At 44.2% G+C, this 20,852-nt stretch overlaps 1 protein-coding gene across 5 annotated transcripts in view; it reads left to right on the plus strand.

Annotated features, from left to right (window-relative positions):
- The window catches only part of FRMD4A (FERM domain containing 4A), a 353,071-nt gene that overhangs the window by 158,670 nt on the left and 173,549 nt on the right, over positions 1-20,852 (plus strand). The window contains exon 1 of one of the 5 annotated variants that reach the window (XM_079304343.1): positions 3,204-3,359. The exons of 3 other annotated variants lie outside the window; for them this stretch is intronic. In XM_079304343.1, coding sequence (XP_079160469.1) covers positions 3,267-3,359 — 93 coding nt within the window. In that variant the 5' untranslated portion in view covers positions 3,204-3,266. Of the gene's footprint in view, positions 1-3,203; positions 3,360-20,852 lie in introns of those variants that run through there. One more of the 5 variants, XM_079304338.1, reaches the window with a different exon arrangement.

Raw genomic sequence — 20,852 nt, forward strand, 5'->3', positions numbered from 1 at the left:
CTGGGAATACCCTGACTTGAAACTTGACTCCTGTGTTGCAGATATAAGACACACTCTGCAGCAGTAAATGGCTCCTCTCTCCTTTTCATTAAAAACCAAAAAAGAAATCTAGTCCAATTAGCAATCCATTGGATATACTTTCCTCTGATGCATTGTTACCACAAACCACTGTTCCTGGCAGCCTCCAATTAGTACTGAAAAGCATCCATTGCTTTAAAGAGCCTTGTCTTTCAGCAGTTAATAAATACAGTGTGTCCCTCCTGAGGGTCTGTGGGGGCAAGGCCAGGATGTTCCCTTAGAATATTTGGGGGTTTATTTCCTACTGTGCTGTTCAATTGGAGATGGTCTCTGCAGACAATGCAGTTAAATGAAGACTCAGTGATGAGCTTGGTCATCTCAATCTGCATCTGCAGCCATCTAAATGGGAAAGGGGGATCTCCAGAGGCAAATTCAGAATTGTATGGGCTGAAGTGCCCTTAGATGTGCTTATGCCTGCCACAAACACCCAAACTCAGCCTCTGGGAACAACTAGAATGACCCTCATGGGAGCATGTTTTACATTACTACCTTTAGGTAACCTATCAAATGAATTCTAGTAGACTGCCCTATACAGTTGCCAGCCAATATGCTTTGAACAAAAGATATAAAGCAAACAGCTCATCCTCCTGGATGGTTTCCACAGTCCTGATGATCAAGGTTTGGTTTCCTGTCTCCAAGTTCATACAACCTGGGAAATGAGGAATGGCACACAAGAAAGTTCACAGTGAGTCCAGGTTTCCAGTTTTACATGGAGGGTACCATGGAGCTGTGCCTGGAGTGCAGCACAGTGAGGCAACAAGGGGTCAGGACCAGTGGGATACATGGGCATCTTACTGGAACATGAAAATGGATGGATTTATTCTACTTTTCACATGTGCAAGATGTTTCCTATAAAGAAGAGTATTTTTATTATCATTCAGCTGCCTTGAGCAATGCACAGATTTGCATTTCATTGGCAAGACCTAAAAATCTAGGCAAAACCACTTGAGGTTTGTGGAAATGACTGAATGCTCCCCTTTTCCCAGTGGAGAATATCAGTGTGGGGTGTTTCATGCTGCTACCACTGGACTGTCTGTGCCTGGCCCCAGAGCCTGAGGGCTTACAGACACATCTCCATGTGTTTGTTGTGGCTCTTTGTCCCCTCTAGTGGATAGCTTTCTATCTACAGAGCTGTTTTTTTGCATGAGCTGGACCTGCAGGAAGAAGAACTGCAGGAATATGAGAGCTCCAGGGGAAGGGGGCTGGTGTGGGCAGGAGCCTCACCCAGGGCTTTGGATGGGGTGGACTGGGACACCTTTGCCACTCTGCTCTTGTATGAATCACTCACCCCGAGGTCCTGACTCAGGCATGACTCAGGTTTTATTCAGGAAAAGCTCCCAGCAAGGTTAATTGCTACCAGCTTTGCCCTCTCCCCAGCAGTCAGTCCCCAGGGGCTCTGCAGATGCAGGCAAAGATTCCCTGTGGGAAATGCCAACCACTTCATGCTTGAGAAAAAGAGGTAGGCAGGCTGTGAGAGCGCAGGGGGGGCTAACAATCATAAAAAAACCTGCAAGAAGCAAAGACCCTAGCTGTACACCTATTCCACATAAAGAACCTATATAAGTCAGTCATGCTTAAGATATTTCCATCTTTTCCTGTCTCTTTCACTCTCTTTGGCAAGAGACATATGGAACTCATTATGAACAAAGGCCAATTGTTTTAATATTTAGAGTTTCCCACATCAAGCTGCAGTTTTTTTCTTTTGACTGGTTTTAATGCATGTGCATATGCTGACCAGATATAGTTGCTCTTTTTTTATTTGAAATGGTTGCTTTAATGTCATGTCCCTAACACCTTCATCCCAGCTTTTGGACTTGGATCAAAACAAAGTATTTTTAGTTTGCATTAAAATGAGAACAATACATGGAGAAAGGGATTGGCTCTCCAACTCAGCAGATTTTTGCTCTCCCAGCAAGACTGCTTCAAGGAAAAGGACATGGGCCAACATCTTTTCCATTTTACTGGGCAAATTCAGAGTACCACTAAGGAATTGCTGTGTCGAGAAGCTCCCAGTTAATTTGCACACATTAACCCTAAACTGCACGTGGACCAATACCTCTAACAGAGTGTGGAAATGAACACAACATCCAAAACACTTTCCTATAAAAGCACAGGATTATACCTGGCTGCTTTAGGACAACTCCTGTCTTATAGAAAGGCTGTGGGAAAGGGGAAGTATTCTTCCTCTTTCCAAAGCATGTGTGTACAATCCAGAGTGTAAATAAAGTTTCAAACTTTTCTTCCAGAGTAAGAAAATGCCATCATCTACCATCATACCCTCTAAAGAGGTTTTATAACAGAAAACAAAAAAAAACCAAAGAAACATAAAACAAAACAAAATAAAAATAAAAAAGAAGTAGACATAGAGAGTGACTTTGTGAAGCAGCACTTCACAATCACAGACTGTAACATAATCATTTTTGTGAGTGAGTAAGTGCACACGGAGGCTGCAGGCATCACCCATCAGGCTCCCAGAGATGGGAATGTGTATGGACATGTGTGAGTGGTGCTGCCTGTTCTCTGACCTGGTGCATGTGCTGCTCTGTGCCACACAGACCCTGGATCCCTGAGCACTCAGTTCAGCTGAGCAGCCCAGAGGAGCTGCCCAAGCCTCTGCTCTGGCTCTGTGCTTTCGAGGAGAGAGGAGTATCTGAACCCAGGAATTAGCATTAATCTCTGCACCAGATGGTGATACACCAGATATTCTTTTTAAGGTGAACATGTGATCTGCTGTACAGCAAACCAGAGGGGTCTGCAGTCACATGGCAAAACGTATAATAACTCAGATAGAGCTTTGATTAGACAACTGACCTGGTTACCATCTGTAGCAACAAGAAGCGGGCTTGACGTTTTTGGATCATTCTCCCCAGAAGCTTAATTCTTCCACCTCCATGGCACAGCAATCCTGCTGAGCAAACTACACTGAGAAACAGAAGGAAGCTAAAGATACACTGCTTGAAGCATGTTGTTAAGGTTACAAGGCTTGGGGTTTCCTTTTTTTAAGTTTTTTTCCCATTTCCCCCCTCCTTCTTTCAAACAAGCCACATCTTGACTCACATGGTCTGATGTGAAAACCCACTCAGCTATTTGATAGTTGGGAAATCTAGATGAGGCTGTAAGTTATTTCAAGGGAAGCCTGTGTGTGCTGTGAGCTCTCTCTCTCTCACACACACAAGTTGCTCTGCACTATGGTAGTACAGGCAGCTGTGACTCCGGGTAGGACCCGAAGACTTTTATTCAAAATTCCGTATGGATCACTGAGGAGACGCAGTGTGGAAAGGGTAAGCCATGATTTCTTTGTCCTGAATGCATGCCCAGAGGATGAGGAGGGTACCATTTCATAGCAGTTTTATGTCCTGTTAGCAGTCAGAAGTAATAGGGGTTATGTCATGGTGTGAAGAATTACTGCTGGTGTGTGCCATGGTAGGAATTACTCTTGGTGGGACCTGTGTGCTGATGAATGGGAATTAATACTTGTCAGAGGCTGTGTGGTAAATTAGAGTGGAAACTGCTGCCAGAAGGAACTGTAAGATAACATACAACAAATGTAACTAGTTAAAGACTCTGTGGCAATAATTTGGAATAATAATTTTGGAAGAAAAATTAGTTTAAAATATTCAGTACTCACTGACAGAGCATGATGGCATGTGGCAGCACCAACCTGTAGCAGTGGGGAGTAAATAATAATAACAGTAATAATAATGATGATGATGATGATGATGATAAATGTCAAATAGTGAATGCCAGAGGAAAGCTCAGGGTGGTATGGAAGGGCTCTGTGTAAGTGAGAAGAGATGCAGATAACCACCAGTGCCTGTCCCATCTGAGATATTCAGCAAGCACTGGTGGCAGTGGGGCTCTCCAGTGCCCAGTAGCTGAAGTGACACCTCAGGGCTGTCCCTGGCAGCCAAGGCAGTGCTGCTGCTCTCGTGCTGCAGCAGGAAGAGCAGGGAGAAACCCAGTACTGTCATTAATGACTTGGAAGCACATCAGGCAGCAGCAGTGCCCAGGGAAGCAGGGGGTCTTGGCACTCTGATGGGCTGGCAGAGAAGCAGTGGCTGGGACAGGGGCTGGCTCAGAGCATGCTGGACACCCACAGAGCACACAGAGCACACACCTGGCAAACAGCAGGTGCTGCCTGTGCCTGCTGTGCTGCCTGTGACAGAGCTGGCAGGGGCAGCACAGCCCCCAGGGGACAGGGACACCTTGCACCCACACTCACAGCCCACCCTGTCACTGCTGGTCACAGTGGTCAGCTCTCTGCTCATTCCTGCCCACAGGGGTTTGGGTGGAGTGTCCCATGGGTGAGCAAGGGGTGCTGCCCTCACTGCTGGCAAGTGTGGCTCTACAAGCCCAGAGAGGCTCAGAGTTGCTCCTTTCACCCAGGACAGAGGAAAGCCTTTGCTTTAGGCATCTCTTTTGCTGAAAAGGAGTCTGGCTGCAGCTGCAGCCACCTGTGAGTTTACTTCAAGTCTGTTGCACTCAAAAAAACAAAGGGAAAAAAAAAAAAAAAAAAGAAAAAAAAAATCTGCCTTTGTACATTTCAAACCATTTTTTTCCCACATTTTTTCTTTCAAAAAGAGTGTAATTTCATTTAGGCAAATTCCTTCCTTTTTTAAAGAAATATGAGAAAAATCACAAAAATTAAAAGCTGTTTGCAAAATGTTTTGGTTAAATACAAAGCCTTTCTGTTGTTTGTTTTTCTTTCCCCTCCATTTGGCAGAAGAGAAAGCAGAATAACTTTGTGTCAACCTGAAAAATATTTCCTTTGCCTTTCCAGTCCGTCAAGCAAACCAAAGATAATCAATTATTCACACAGCTTTGGTCTGCCATTGTTTGATTGTGGCTTGTTGCTTTGGAGAGCATTCAGAAATGTCCCTCCTGGTAAATTTGGGTTTTGTGGTTCAAGATGCTGGTTCTCAGGGGCAGACAGCCCCGATGCCTTAACCTGCCTTGGGTCAGGTTTTATTTTGTTCCTGTTCCCTGCCTGGCACTGTTGTCACTGAATTGGGGCTGGCATCTGGTGGTTTGGAGATTGTGTGAGTGTCATGTCCCTTCCAAGGTGGCTTCCCACAAAGTGGAAAATGATTTTTAATCCAGAGTGAGCTCTCAGCTGCTGCAGGGCCACCATCCTCTGCTGCTGATGGCCACAGGGGGTCCCTCCCTCTCTGGAGTGTCTCATGATTTTATGCAGGCTGAGCCTCAGGCTGAGTAGTCTAGAGACAAATCATAAAATTGTAGAATGTTTGGGTTGGGAGGGACCTTAAAGATGATTTTGTTCTGACCCCCCCACTGGGCAGGATGCCACACACTACATCAGGTTTCTCAGGGCTGTATGAAACCTGGTCCTGAACACTTCCAGGGATGGAGCATCCACAACTTCTCTGGGAAACCTTTGCTAGTGCCTCACCACCCTCACAGAAAAGAACTTTTACCTAACCTAATTTCCTGAGAATAATCTAATTTAAATCCCTTCTCTTTTAATTTAAAACCATTCCCCCTTTTTCTATCACTGTTTAAGAGACATATAACAGTGCAGACAATGTGAGACTGCTCTCCTCCATGTACACATCTCCTTTGGAAACATCTTACCCACACTGACCTGCCTGCCAGCAGCTGCCAGAGCCTTTGCTTTGCTCTGTGCTTTAATCCACGTGATGGAGAGGGGTAAAAACCAGCAGCACTCTCACAGGGTGTTTCCAGGATATAACCCCTTGGCAGGGAGCAAGGCAGAGCATGGAAATACCTTCAGAAGAAGGTGTTGGAGAATGTTTATATAGGAGGCAAGAACAGCTGCAGAAGGATGGCCAGCACTGCAGGAGACTTAACAGTGTGTGCAGACTTAACAGCTCCACACACAGCCCAAGTGATGCTGTCAGGGAGGTTGTGTTGTTTTATTTTCCCTGACATCCACAGTTTATTTCTCTCCTTCCCACTTCTTGACCTAAGGTTGGGGTGGTTTAGACTTCTCAGGCAAATGCTGGAGCCTTGATTTAAGGGTTGTCAGAGAATTTGATGAGATGATTTTTACAATCACTTCTTTTTTTGTCCTGAATCTCTGTCCTTGCTTCTTTTCTCTCTGCCTCATCACAGAACTGCCTCATCAGGCATCTGGCCCATGAGGTTGTGCTCAGCCTGGCTGAGGGATGCATCATGTTCCCCCTCCCTGGAGCTGGCAGGGCAGATTCTCTGCACTTGGGCTCCTGAAGCCATCCAAAATCTGTTTCAAAGCTCAGAGTCCATAAAATCCCACTGCAGCAGTGAAAGAGCCCAAAATACAGCCCTGAGTGAGCAGTTTTCACATGCAAAGCCTGAGATGTGAGAGATCTGTGCAACACCTGGCACACACCCACCAGAAGATAGGGCTTTACAAAGGCTTTTACAAGTCCAAGTGAAAAAGGGCATTGCTAAATATTAGTAGTTATGACACAGAGACCACCAGACATGTCAGCTGAGACAGAATTAGTCTTTGTGCCACAGGGCAGCAGCTGGTGTCAGAACTGAGGTATGAGTTGGGCTCACCTAATTCAGTACTGATGTCTATAAGATGTTTTCATCCTGACCAGCACTTGGGATTGCCTTTGGGATCACTGCAAAGGCAGTCAGAATACTTCCTTTGTGGTTGCAAAGGGGGGTTTGCAAAGGAGGGGTTGCAAAGGGGGGTTTGCAAAGGAGGGGTTGCAAAGGAGGTCCCCTGAACACATTTGACTGATTTAATACCTCCTTAAACTGCAGCCAGCTGTACTTTAACCAGAACATACAGCTTGGTCAGAAGAGAATATTCTCCCCAAAAATCCCCAGGAAATATGAATCCCATCCTTAACACAGCATTTCTCAATGCACAGCCCTCCCCACCAGATATTCCTTCTCTGGTTCATCTTCCCCCAGTTAAATATGCAGTCCCTTCTCCCTTTGCATTATTGATGTGGGACAGTTTATGCCTCCCAGCCATGTTTATTATATCCATGTGCTGCAGATGTGTGCAAGAGGAAGATGAATAGAGTCCTGCTAATGTCTAACAAATGCCTAGCACCATCCAGAGACCTTTTTCTGCTGCTTCAAGGCACTGCTAAGGAAGAGCACAATTTACTCCTCTCAAGACCTCACTGGCTATTTTCCAGCCACAGGAATGTTTCTCCCACAAACACAAGGCATTGTTTTTTTGAGTTAGAAAGCCCAGAGAAAACATGCAGCTTTCTTGTATTAAAAAGGAATAAGTCTGCCCTCTCCTCTGCCTTTGAGGCTCAAAGCCTGGCACTGCAGAGGCTGTGTGAAAAGGAAGGCCATCTCCAGGAGAAATGAAGTGCTGTAAGAAACTAATCACACTGGCAGAGGTCTGGCTGGAAAAGCCATTTTAAATTGGGTTTTGCAGTTTGTGCCCCAGCTTTAGGTCCCAGCTCTCAGCTATGGTAAATTGAAGGCCTCATGCCCAGTTGTGTCAGTGGGTGCTTGCAGCTCAGCAGGAATTTAGTCCAGATTGCTTTTTTATTTCTTGTGCTTCCAAAGAAGATAAGTTAAGATTAAAAATGCTGCCAAAGCCCCAAGCCACAGCTCCACTGTCCATTACACAAATGTAAATCTATACAGCACGGAGCTGGAACTGCTATTTACCTATGACACTTCCCCTCTAATGGATATCCATGAACACTCACTCATATCATGACTTTAAAACACACCAGGCAGAGATAAATCTGTAAATGGATATTTATTGCCATAGAAAACAGATGGCAGAAGACAAAGCTCCCATGTTCTTATCCCAAGCTGCAAGCACGTTAAGAATGCAGCAGGAAACGTCATTCCTCCTATAAATAAATTTCTCTTGAGAAGAGAGAACCCAGGGCTGAAAAAAAAGTCAGTGTTTCTGCTCTGCAGGCCAACTCAAGGCAGGTTTTCCCACGCTACTCTGCAGCTTATGGCGACCTTTGCTTTTGGCAAGAGAGGAGATTGCCTCCAAGCAAACCCAGAAAAACAGTTCCAATACATCTTGCTGCTGTAAAAACCTACCAGCACTTTTATTATTCTGAGCTACTGGTTTTTCTTTTCCTAGTAGATAAAGCATAATTCAGCATTCATCTTGCTGTTGACCATTTTTCCAGGATGGATTCAGGAGCAGAGTGGTGAGAAACCTCTCACAGTGAGGGCTGGAGGGCAGGGTCCAACAGGGTGGAACAGGCAGACCTTGTAGCATTCATGGGGTGTTGGATCCCAGAAACTTGGGGTTCTTTGAGTTTTTTGTGCTTTTTGGCCTTGCCTTCTTGGAGAATATTGCTTTTGACCTGAGCCTTGGAGAAGGCTTCCAAATTTGAGTGATGGAGTTAAAGTTATGGGTGGGTAGTTAAATAGAAGTGTGTGGTTTTACATAGTGAAGAGTTTTAAATTTGAGGTTTTTGAAATATAGTAATAGGTATGGGACAAGATGGAAGATTTTGGGTGGTGTCTCTTTTTGGTGTTCCTCCTTCTTCTTCATCATTTCAGGCTGTAGTTTCTGATTGGTCAGTCAGTGCTGCACTGAGGGGCATGGGAATTTGGTTATTGGGTCAAAAGTATAAATAATATAGGTGTTAATTCTCTATTGGACTGTTTAGCTTTAAGAGACCTTGTAGCTAGCTGAATTCATCACCACATTTCTTGCTTCTAGCTAGTGGCTAGGAGTGTTGCTGAACTTTCTGTACTTCAAATAAGATTTAATAAACAACCAAGCCTGAACACAAAAAAATTCGTCTCCGTGTTTTTTAATCCTGGCTCTAAGTAAAGACAAAAGAAACTTCAGACAAGCCACTAATTAAGTGGTGCAAACACCATCCATTACAGGGGGAGTGATTCTGGCCCCTGGAGCCCTTGGTGCAAACTCTGTGAGTGATGCTGTGAGCTCTCACTCTGACACCACCACTGAGCCAGTGCTCCCAGGGAATCTGATCTTTCCAGCTTATCCTATTTACCTGAAATCTCACATTGGTGTGCAGGTCCTGTGCTTAGCACCTCCACTGACATTTTTTGGACAGGTGTCTTACCTTGACAGCATCACTACTGATCTGATAGACTGCTGAGGTGACAGCAGAGTTACTCAGATATCACAGATAACAAACAGTAGATATTTGAGTGCAGAGTTTGCCAAAGACAGAAGGATGTTGCAGCAAGGAGCTCCTGTTGTCTTAGCTGTTTTCTAGAAGTCAAGTCTCAAGGTGACAAAAAATTATTCACCATCCCTATGGAAATATAATTGTATCCAAAAAAAAAAAAGGAATAAAAGGCTAATCTTATGTAGCAAAGCTGTCACCTATGTAGTGCTCTGATATAATCACTTGTGACTGCCGAAACATCAATTTTATCTGCTTCATCAGAGCTTTATCTCTTCTGACCTGTTCACAAGTATTTTGGAGGAATTGGCTTAATTTGAGCTCTACCTAGACAGATAAATGCTTAGTGCACCTTTCAGGTGTCTAGAAATTATAATATTTTGTGACATTTCTAAAAGGTGTAACAAATCAAAACAGACTTCTCTGTGAAACGGATCAGGAGCTGTGCCAGACTTCATCCCCCCAAAATGCATGCAGGTTAACAGTGCAAGAGGTAAGAGCATGGCAGAGGCTAACGGATAGTGACTGGTGAACTCTGAAGAATTTGGAACCAGGATACTGCTCAAATTGGCTTTCAAATGGTTGGAGCTTAATTGAATTATCGAACGCTCTCAAGGCCTGGAGACCTCACGAGCAGAGGTTCTGCTTTGAAATTTCCAGTGCTTCAGATTCTTGTTTTGATGAGAAAATGAAAAGCTTTTTTCATTACAAATTGGCATTTGCTGCCTTCATACTGGCCAAACACTGGGACAGAAAGGCCAGGGGACAGAGCAAGGGCAAGCCTGGGGACAGAGGTTGGGAGCCAGAAATGAGCCAAATATTTTGGATTTGTGTGAAGGGAAGGGGGGTAATCATGTGAATCCAGTTATAAAATTTCAGAGGGGGTGAAAAGGCTCCTCTGGTTCATGGATCCTTTTGGCTAATAAGCCTGCTCAAAGGGCTTTTTCAGGTAGCTGATACCATGATCACACTCCCAGCAGCAGCCCCAAGCCCACACAAAGGAGTTGTGATGGTTCAGTACCAGGTCAAGTTTCCCTCCAGGTGGTGATCCACAGCCCAGCAGGCAAGAACTTACCACCCTAAACTGAAGGTTCCTGGAAGGGCTTTTCAGTTCAGAGACTGTTTCTTGCAAGGTCAGTGATGGATAATGCAAAGTGGCAGTTTGGGTGTTTGAAATACCTTCCAACCTGTCCCAACCTCAAGTCCTAGTCCTAACTCATCTTCTAGCCAGGATTTATCCCTTGAAGAGCTTAGACATGCCTTCAGCTAGGTTTTAAAATCCAGACATAGAAAATCTTCATATTTTATCAATTCCTGATCTGTACAAGGGATTGCTTGAATGTTGCTCCATTTCAATTTCAGGAACATCATTTTCAATTCAGGCATCAAGTAGAAAGTACAACACATGCCTTTTTCCTGTTCTTAACTTCTTCAGTCTTTCCATCCATTTAAGTCAGGACAATGTAGATCATTTGGAAAAAAAAAATCAAAGCAAAACAGTGGACGAGCAGCACATTTAGTCTTCATAGATCTTTTCCATTTTCACTCCAAAGACTTATTTGGTGCAGACCAGACACCAGCACAAGCCTCTTAAACACCAGCAGTGAGTTCAGTGAAGCTCACAAGCACCTGATGGAAATCATGGAAAAGGCTGTTCTGAACAAGAGGGAATGTGTTGTGTAGGTATTCACACAACCCCTATTTTGCTGATTCAAATTCAGAAAGTTGGAATGAGATTTCAAAGACATTTCCAAACTCGTGGCCAAACTTTCTGTCTGAGCTTAGCTTATTTTCTGGTGAAGTATATATTATCCTTGTTGTCTCAATAATTTCTAATGGCTTCAAAGAAATGGTGATTTTTCATTCCACAAGAAAATGGATATGTGTGATTCTTACACTCTAATTATATTTTTTTGTCCGGACCAAAGTTTCACACTCTCCAAATTGCATAGACATGGAGTGCAATTTGTCTCCACTTCCCAATGATACCACATGAAAAGCTTCTGGAAAGATAATGGACTGCAAATTATGCCATTTATTCACCCAAATGCATTCTACAATCCAGCTGTATTTCTGGAATATATTTAGAAGGTGCAATTAGAGTTGTGCATGCTTTGAAATAAGTGAGCAAGCTTCTTAGCTGAGGTTGAAAATTATTTTAGTTTCCAGACTCTTGCTATAAAAGCCACTAATCTTGATGGGTTGGGACCATGGATATCTGTTTTCTCTCCAAGTTTTGCATCAATATAGATTAAATTAACTCTGTGTGAAATAGCTAAGGATTGATAACCTGCAATTAATATTGGTGCACTAAGCATCCACCCTTTGGGGATCTATGTGCTGCACAAATACCATTTTACAATTCTACCATTTTCTAGTTTTACCATTTTAGTTCAGAATAGAAATCCCTGCAAGTGCAAATCAAATCAGCCTTAACTCAAAAGTTCCTGCCACAGGGAGTTTCCACCCTGCCAGCTGCCAACAGATGAGTTGGGTGAATGAGTTTTGGAGAAACTCAGCTAAGAGAGATTAAAGGTAGGGATTGGTGTTTTCACTAATGTGTGTTCCTCACAGCTTCCTTCCAACTGTACCTTGATCACCTTACATCTACAAGTTAATCATGAAACTGCAGTAATTTTTATTACTGTTTTAGGATTCTTCAGTAGTCAAAGAAAAGAGAGTAATGTGTGTCTTCTGGTGGGAACTCATCCCAGTATTCCAGAGACAATTTTGCATGGGATGAGTTGGCCTTTCCAGTTACAGGGTGGTGGAGGCTCATGGTGCTCCCTGTTTCTTTTGGAGATATATTTCTCCAGAGACCCTGAGGGAATGTCTGAACCTGCCCAGAAGGACAAATCCATGACCCTATTCTGGAATAGTGTTCCATGTTCATGTGTTTTCAGCTGTGGGCACCAGAATCACGGAGTTTGCACCAGTGCCTTGAGAAAGGGTCAGATATCTCACCTGAGAACAGGACAGCTGGGGAGTATGGAAGGGACTGGATCCTGTCCTTGCACCCCCTCCAAATGCCCCTCCTTCTTTGCAGGATAGATTTAATCTGGCATTCAAAGAGATATGTGTCTCATGCCAGTTTCTCTGCAGAAATGCCTGTATTTAATGTATCTGGGAAAGATGTGAGGTATGCCTGGGTAATGGCACTGTGGGATGCTCAGGGGAAGAGCACAGATCAGTGAGCTCCCCTGATCAATGTGGTCCAGGAGAAATTGCTGCTATTCACAACTGTCCTCCACAGTAATCCAAAAAAACTCTGCAACATCTTGCTTTTATTAACCCATTTGTTATAGATTCCATAGGCACACTACACCTCTTACTATAAGGCTTGTCCTGCAGGGTTTGTAATGTCATCCAGGATGCTCTGGAGCATCTCAGGAAGCTGAATGGGATTGGCATCAAGTAACTTTCTGTCTTTCAGTCTTCTCTTAATGCAACTGCAGACAGGGGGAGGAGGATGATCAAAGTTACAACCCTACAGGGTATTTTACCCTCATTAAAGGTCCAGATTTTCACCAAAAATAAATAAATAAATAAATAAATAAATAAATAAATAAATAAATAAATAAATGTGAATTGCCAATATTTCTCAGGCTTTCCTTTCCTCAGAGCTGACTTCAAAGCTGTTACTGTTGCCTGAGGGCAGAGCCTGGAGTTCCCAATATTTGAAAACACCATCCAAGAAAATCTGTCAAGGCCAATATGATAAACAGGCTATTGCAAGAGGGGAGTTTGGCAATCACAACAACTTGAAATTATTCCTTACAATACATTGGTCTTTTCATATTACAAGGCCCTGCAGACATTGATCCTCTGCAGACCTCTGCAAGACCCAGCAGTGCTGTTGCTCCTACTTGGCAGCCAAGATGCTTTTAGGGTAAAAGCCAAGCTGAACTGCCAGCACCCTGCAAATCTGGGAGAGTTTGATGCAGGATCAGTCTCTGGGCTCCCACTGCTGGAAGTGCAGATTCACATCCCCTTCCTCCCTCTCCAGCATCCCTCCACCCAACCCATGCCTGCAAACCACACCAGAGACTGGGAGGAGGCTTTCTAATTTTCATAATTTCCAGTCTGAAATGTTGGAAAGCTTCCTTTTTCCATCCTGGACTTTGTTGTAATGCAGGCATTGTGTATCCTCCCATAAACTTTCAAATGCACCAATAGTGGCAGTTTCCTGCTGGAGAAAAAGGCTTTGCTTCAGTTAAAGCAAGTGGGAACCTGGCCAAGAAGAGCCATAAAACCAGAGTACGTTGATTTTTGAAAGCACAGTTATGTTAGTGCATTCCAATGTATCCAATCAGTCACCAGGAGAGCAGTTAAAGTGTCTTGGAGCCAACCTCTGGCTTCTGGAGAAGGGTGTCAGGGGAAAGATAATCAAGCTGATGCCAGTGGATGACCTAGCCCCTTTTCCTGACAATCAGTCACAGCAGACTTTGTGGTGCTGGCCAGGCTCTGGGTCACAGAAGTATTTTGAAAACTTTTCATTCCTGAACTTTGTTTCATATAAATCCATGGATGCTGTTATCCACCCTAGACTGGAAGGGAAATTGATGAAAGATCTAGAGCAGATCCAGGGTGTAGGCAGCATAAATATTTTCCTGCAAAGGCCAAGAGACACCATGGGGTCTCTGAACATCCCTTATGGCACTCAGCACTAGTGTTTTCTCTGAAATCAGCACCTTCTTCCCCAGGAATCTTCTATGTTAGGGGCTCAGGGTAAAAGAATGCCATTTTAGAGGGAAGGGAACAACACATTTCTGAAATCACTGCCTTTCAGAGACATTGCAGATGGAAACCCACAAATCCAGACACCCTGAATCATGTGAAGATGGATCAGGCATCTTGAACAGCCCAGGGTATCGACCACCTCAGCCTTGCACTGACCCCTCTCTGGGAGGTCAGAGCTTTGCAAGGAGAGACTGCAGCCCTGACCTCAATTTCCCCAGGCTCCAGCCTCTGAGAAACCTTCTGTTGTTTCTGTTTCATAACAACTGCCCACTGAGGAGGCAATGACCAACTCTCCCTCCCAGTTCCTAGCTTGCAAAGCCAAGAAATACCAACATGAAAAGGTCCACATTCTGTTATCCTGGAATGAACTGACCACGTCTGGTCACACAGGGACAGAGCCCAGAATACCATCTACGTGGGCTTTTCTTTCCCATGACAAGTTTCCCAATCAGAGCTTGAGTAAACATTAGGTCATCACCAATTTATAAGGGCAGAAATTTATGTCTCTCTTGATCATATTTTCATAGAAGCAGAAATAAGCTTTCCTCCTTGCTACTCTGCCCATATCTAATCACTCTCTGACAAAACCAAACACCTGCCCAGGCAGTGATTCTTGTCTGACTGGATCACTGCTGTGTTCAGTGTTGATTTTGGTGGGCTTCACACATAAATCTTCCCAAAGACCCTTTTTCTTGCTGCACAGAATAAGAGCCCCATTGTTACAGCAATGATGCATTTGGGACACATCTCCATTGCTCTTTAGACCAAGGCAGACACTTAATGGGGCAGTTCTCATAGCTGAGTACCTTTTAAATCTCATTTTCATGATGGAATAGTCCTAGGTGCTGTTCCTGGGTTGTTGCCCTCTGTCCCCCCATCTTGGTGGAGCAATGCTTGGAGGAGTGTTTATACTGAGGTCTAGGCAAAAGCACCACAACAGAGATGTGCAGTCATTTGTGCTTCTCCTGAATCCTGAAATAAACCGAAGGAGGTGAACCAGGGCCAACTTTAAGTGCAGGTTCTCACAGACCAGCACCTTGGCTATGAAGGAAGTTTTCCCTGGCTTTGCCAGTGGCAAATGGACCATGGGCAATGGTCCTGCTGGTGCTGCTGTGGGTTCAGGCAGTGGTGCAGGGACCAAGGACAGCTTGCTGTCCTAGGCAGAGGTGGGGTGGGAGCCACATCAGGGGCAAGACAACACCAGAAATCATGAGTACAGATCAAAAGGCTTTTGTGCCATGGGAGCCTCATGTCTGGGTAGAGATCCTGCTGTGTCTGAGCTGCATCTGGAGCCAGGGAGGGTGTGTGGGACCTACAGGAGAGGACATGGTGTGGCATTCCATGCTGACAAGGAGGGCCTGGTGGAAACTGCCCAGAAGAAATGAGGGCAGTCTTGCATGTGGTTCAAAGTGGATTGCATGGATAGAATATATGGCTCTAAGCAATGAAGCAGTGAATTTATTTCAACCACATAGAGCTATTCAACTTGTGAACAACATTAGGTGGGGTTTGATCACTCCTTTTTTTCTGAGCTACTGTGGTGCTTGGGCAGAACTTCCAAGTTCATCATTCTCCTAAAAGTTCCTATATTTGTTTTCCTTAGACTTGAGACTTCTTTTTAAAAAAGAAAATCTGCCATATCCTTCAGCTGCAAATGATTTAATAGCTCTTGGCTTTGTGTGATCTGAATATTTTCTTGTTCTCTTGCTTTGCAGCTGTGACCTACTTAATTACAAGCAGGAAACAAACCCCAGAATCATTAGACTTTCTGCCTGGCTTGAAGAAGGGGGAAAAAATAAAAATCTTATGTCGTTAAATACTAGGATGTCCTTCTTAATAACAGGAAGTCAAGCTCCAGATAGTAGCAGTGAACATTTAAATTCTTTGTGCATCAAGATAAGAACAGCAAAGAGCTTATGGGTTTTATTTTTTATGGCATGGATGTTTTGGGGGCAGGGGAAATGACAGTCGCTTCTAACAGCCAAAATGGGAATGAGTCATAAATTTCTAAATCAGGAGCGTAAATCCTCTTTGTTTTAAGTTCTGAACAGCTTCAGTCTGCTCTGTCCATGGAGACAATGAAGTGACTGACTTGCTGCTTCGACCCAGCAGTGTTTGATCTATTTTATCCTCTTTTCAGGAACTATGAGCAAACAAACCAGACAGTGAGTGAGGATCCCCCATGGCAAACAGCAGGTTGGGAGACAGAGCGTGGGAGAGTTTGATTAACTTCTCTCCACCTCTGCAGGAGGGTGGGCTACTATTCATACCTGCTGAAAGTCAGCACCCCATCTGGAAATGCTGGTAGCTGTAAAAAGCAACCAGAGAAAAGGAACTGCAACCCCTGAGACTGTCCCACACAGCCACTTCAGCCTCCTGTCCCTGTTTGTCACAGCCCTGGTAGCTGCTCAGTAGTACAAATCTCCCCATGAATCATGAGGCAGTAGAAGCTGATGTTTGCTCAGGGTTTCAAACCAACCAGCAGCAGAAGTGCAAGTTATCCTCTTCTGTCAACTGTGCATGCATTATCACTGCAGATGGCATGGATCCAGTGCTGTCCTCCAACAAATGGGGATTTTCCATTAGCAGGAGCCACAGGGGTCTGTGTTTCGGGAGCAAACAGGGTAGAGGTCAATTCCTCTGCTCTACTGAGAAGGTTTAACTGGTCCCAGCTGGGGAGATGTTCTCAGCAGAAAGATCTGCCCCAGTACAGAAATCCCCCTCCTTGACTCCTGCATTTCCCATCTGCAGATTAATTGTGCTGCAGCAATAGAAACAGTGCAGATGCCATGAGTGTGCAAGTGTGTGCACACACAGGCTCTTGTGGTTTTAGCACCCAGTGGGGCTCAGTCTGGGACATCCCCTTTCTCCATGGGAGCCTCCCTACACACACTTAGCATCACCTGGATGTGTACAGCACTGCTCCCACAGGCAGCACACACACAAGCACGGGGAACATTTATTTACCCACAGTTATGCTGATTTTGATAATCAGTGTAGGAGCTTTCAACACAAAGGGTATGTTATCCACCCAAGATATCTTAAGTATTTCAGCTTTTTGCTGCATAACTCCCATGAAAAATGACCAGTTGGCTTTCTAGAACACTTATTTACTTTTTAATGTGAAACAGTTCATCTGAGATTTCATATCACTTGACAAATTAGAGTGAATTAATCTATTGAGGAAATGGAGACCCATAAAGCTGTGACTCTTCTAATATTGCTCAAGAAACTGATGACTTTTCTGGAAGAGGACCAGATTCCTCCTCATTTTCACTCTGAAGGTTATATTTGACCTGCTTATCTTCTTCTCTGTCCAGTGACAGTTGCATCCTAACCAGCAATATCAGCATTTACTAGTAATGATTTTTTATAAGGGGCTTTGGAATGAATTAAATATGCATTCTTTATTTTAGGCAGGAACAGACTTTCCAACCCATAAGCAAGATCAAACATGAGAAATCTGGACCACTGATTTTCTAAAATATGTTCCCTTTGCTCTCCTTTCTCATCCTTGTCTGTGAACAGAAAGGATTTTGTATCAGTGATTGAAAGCAGTGAGTGTTACCACTGGGTCTGAATCAGGCAGATACTTAAATATATCTTCAGAAAAAGCTGCAAGAAAATGTTCTGCTGCAATGGGCCAGTTGTGCTGTGTTTTTGCATGGGCAGCAAGGCTGCTCTTCATTAAATTATCTACCATAGGGCAGAACTGCAGTCTGGCTGCTTGTGAGACACCAGATTTGTCCTTTCTCACAGGCAAATTGTGCCAGCTAGGGGACACCTGCAATGTGAAAAGTGTGTCTTCAAACCACAGCCCTCAGCCAAGGCCATGGAGACAGCTTGATCAGCACCTCATAAAGGGTGGGAAGCACAAGATAAATATATAATTCAAAATTATATGACCACAGATGTAACAGGGGAACCTCCCACAAAGAATCATAGAAAGGTTTGGGTTGGAAAGGACTTTAGTGATCATGTAATTCCAGCCCTCAGAGGCAAACACTTGCTCCAGTCACCAAAGGAATAAGGAAAAGCTTGAAAGAAGGAGGGTGTAGCTGCACAAGTGTGTGACCAGTTCTGTGGGCAGTCAGGCATGTTCAGGGCTCAGTCTGAGATTCAGTGCCCACCTGATGGGCACAAACACAGGTTAGTCTCAAATTTGTATTGTCTCACTCCTGAACCTTGTCAGAGGCTATTTTAGACATGGGTGAATAACATGGAAGGAAAACAGCTCAGCTTCTGGATGAGCTGTTCCCTGTTCATACATGCCTCACAAGCAGGGTGTGATTTTTTTTTTTTTTCTGTTTTCTTCTGGCCAAAATAATTCTCCTGAGCATTTCTGCACGTGATAGCAGAGAGCAGGGTGAAGATGAACCTTGTGATGGGCATGTGCAAGCCCGTGCTTATTTGACTGGAGAGCCCAGTCACAGGACATTACAGTGCCTGGAGGGATCAGAGTTAATCATAAGCTTGGGTTTCCAAAGAGAATAATCGTATTTAAGATCTCACCATTCACTTTCTGTGGCTGTTCTGCACTATTTCCTTAATACATTGTCCTGACCTACATCCCCTCCTGCAGACTCATTCACCACAGCACCCATGGAGAAAGAGGATTGAATAGCAAATCTCTGCACAATCTCTTTCACATTTCTGCATAGCAGAAGTGAAAATCACTTTAGCTGGTGGAATATTAGGGACAAGTACAAGCCCAGCTTTATAGGATTCACCTACTTTTAAACCTTGTTAAATCACTAACACAACTTACTTTAGGAAATGAAATGTGTATGATTTGAGGAGATGACATGCTCTCCTCTGTCAGTCAATAAAAATCTCTCTAGAGTGGGGACACGAGCAGCCCTACACAGACAGAGCTGCTGTTGGCATAATGATAATGCTTAGCACTACCAGAGCACTTTACATTTTCAAAGAGCTTTATGATCAAGGTGGATGACTGGAATAGTAAATTTTCATTCTGTTATTACTGTGAAGCAGCAGCTCATTTCATTATGGAACATTTTAGGCCATATGGACTCGTGAGAACATCTTGAGGAAATTGGCCAGGATTTCTGACTCACAATGTTCATCCTAAAATGCAACCAGCAGGGAAGCCTTCAGTTTCTTCAATTTTCTCTGCAGGAAAGTTTTAGGGCTGTCAGTGATGGCAGACCAGGGGGGCAGGGGGAGGCTGTTCATATCTGTGCTTTTGGAAGTATGTGGGAGGTGAGGGTTAAGAGGCAACTGAAGCAGTGCAGGCACAGGCATCACATTTGCATGGGGCAGCAGATGTCTGGGCCAATACTTCCAAGAACAATTTCTTGTCTAACAGTTCCAGTGAGGGGAGCTAAGAGTGTTTGTGCCTCCTCTAAAAGTCTGTGAAGGTTCAGGCATGATCATTGCCCAGATGTTGTGGCCCAGCCAGATTGAGGTCACAGTTTCTTACCAATCCAAAATTGATGCAGGGCCAACTCTTAGCTGATCAAAGCTCTCAGCAGACCCAGTATGGACATCTATACTTTATTTTCACTCTTCTTGATTTGCAAGAGTTTCCTCTGCCTAAAGCATTTAAACTGTATAATAGCCCTCAGGATCTCAGGATTTGCTTCTTCAAATCAAGTACCATTCCCAGATCCTTTTACGACTCTTCTCTCAAAGCTTTCCTTATGCAAACAAAGTACAAATGTACAAGAAATAAAAGTAATAATTTGCAGTCCTTGCACTCCAGGAAGCTCCCAACTGGACACACAGAAACTCTCCATGATCCCTCCTTGGGTGACAGCAAGGTCTTGTGTCAGGGGAAAGACAGAGAAACCCAGATCAGTCAGCAGGAGATGACAGCACCTGGTTTTGGTGGAAATAGGGTACTCAGAGACTCAGGTTCCCAGTGGATCTGGTGCACAAAGACCATTTGAAAATCTTGGGGACCCTTGTGCTGGTGCAGGAGGGGGGTCTGGGCACATGTGAAGGGAGAAGGGTGGCTCCTTATCCAAGTTTTGATAACAGGACTCCCCTTACCTGCTCCCACTGGATCAGACATGACACTGATGTGCCATTAAGGCACAAGGAGAAAACTGTAACGAGTTAAATGTCTCAAAAAAGCACCTCCAACACAGAAAAGCATGAAGCTGTGACATGAAAGGGAGCTCTGACAATATTAATCCTCTGTACATTACAGAGAAATAAAGATCAAACAGGGCCATTAATTTGAAATAGAACCTAAAACACCACATTGGGCTGGAGCTACAGGGACCACTGGGGCCATGTGCAGAGCAGAAACAGGATGTTTCTGGTATGTCTACAGCAAACTCAAAGGAAATTGCCTCCCACCCAGAATGTCCTTCCTTCAATGCTCCCAAACACATCCACACCCATAGGAAAGTTGTGGGTAGAGGTTTACTCTAGAGCATGATGGAGAGAGATGCTGGACTGTTCTTCCCAAGGCCAGAACAGAGAAAGGTGAACATGGACCCATCTCTCAAGCTCCTGGTGCTGGCAGCACCCACCTACACCAGGGCATGACAGGGATTTGTGGGGTCTGCAGAGAGGAGGAGCTGCCTGCAGGCTTTGGGATGGGAAATCCACCCCAGCCCTCAAGCCCCAGTGACAGTCCCATCAACAACACAGCAGCTCAAGGAGGTTTGCTTTTTGCTTTTTTTCAAGGGAAATAAGAAGCTATTTTTACACCCTAGTAACAGCCTTTGGACTGTCAGTAAAATGTGGGAGGTTTCATAGTAAGTGTTTTGGCTGACATTTTCTCAGAAACAGCAGGAAATAATCAGTGCATAATTAGAGAGGAAAAGACCTGCAAATGTCTATAGATCTATGTAGAGCTCAAAGGGCTTCTTTTTTTTTCATAATTGACCTCAGTGAAGGTGAAGCTGAGCATGTTTTATAGAATGATAAGATGATTTTACAGAAATTCCTCTGTACGCCAGTGGAAGAGCCAAGTTGCTAATT

This window comes from Erithacus rubecula (assembly GCF_903797595.1).
Source record: "Erithacus rubecula genome assembly, chromosome: 4".
Taxonomy (NCBI): Eukaryota; Metazoa; Chordata; class Aves; order Passeriformes; family Muscicapidae; genus Erithacus; species Erithacus rubecula.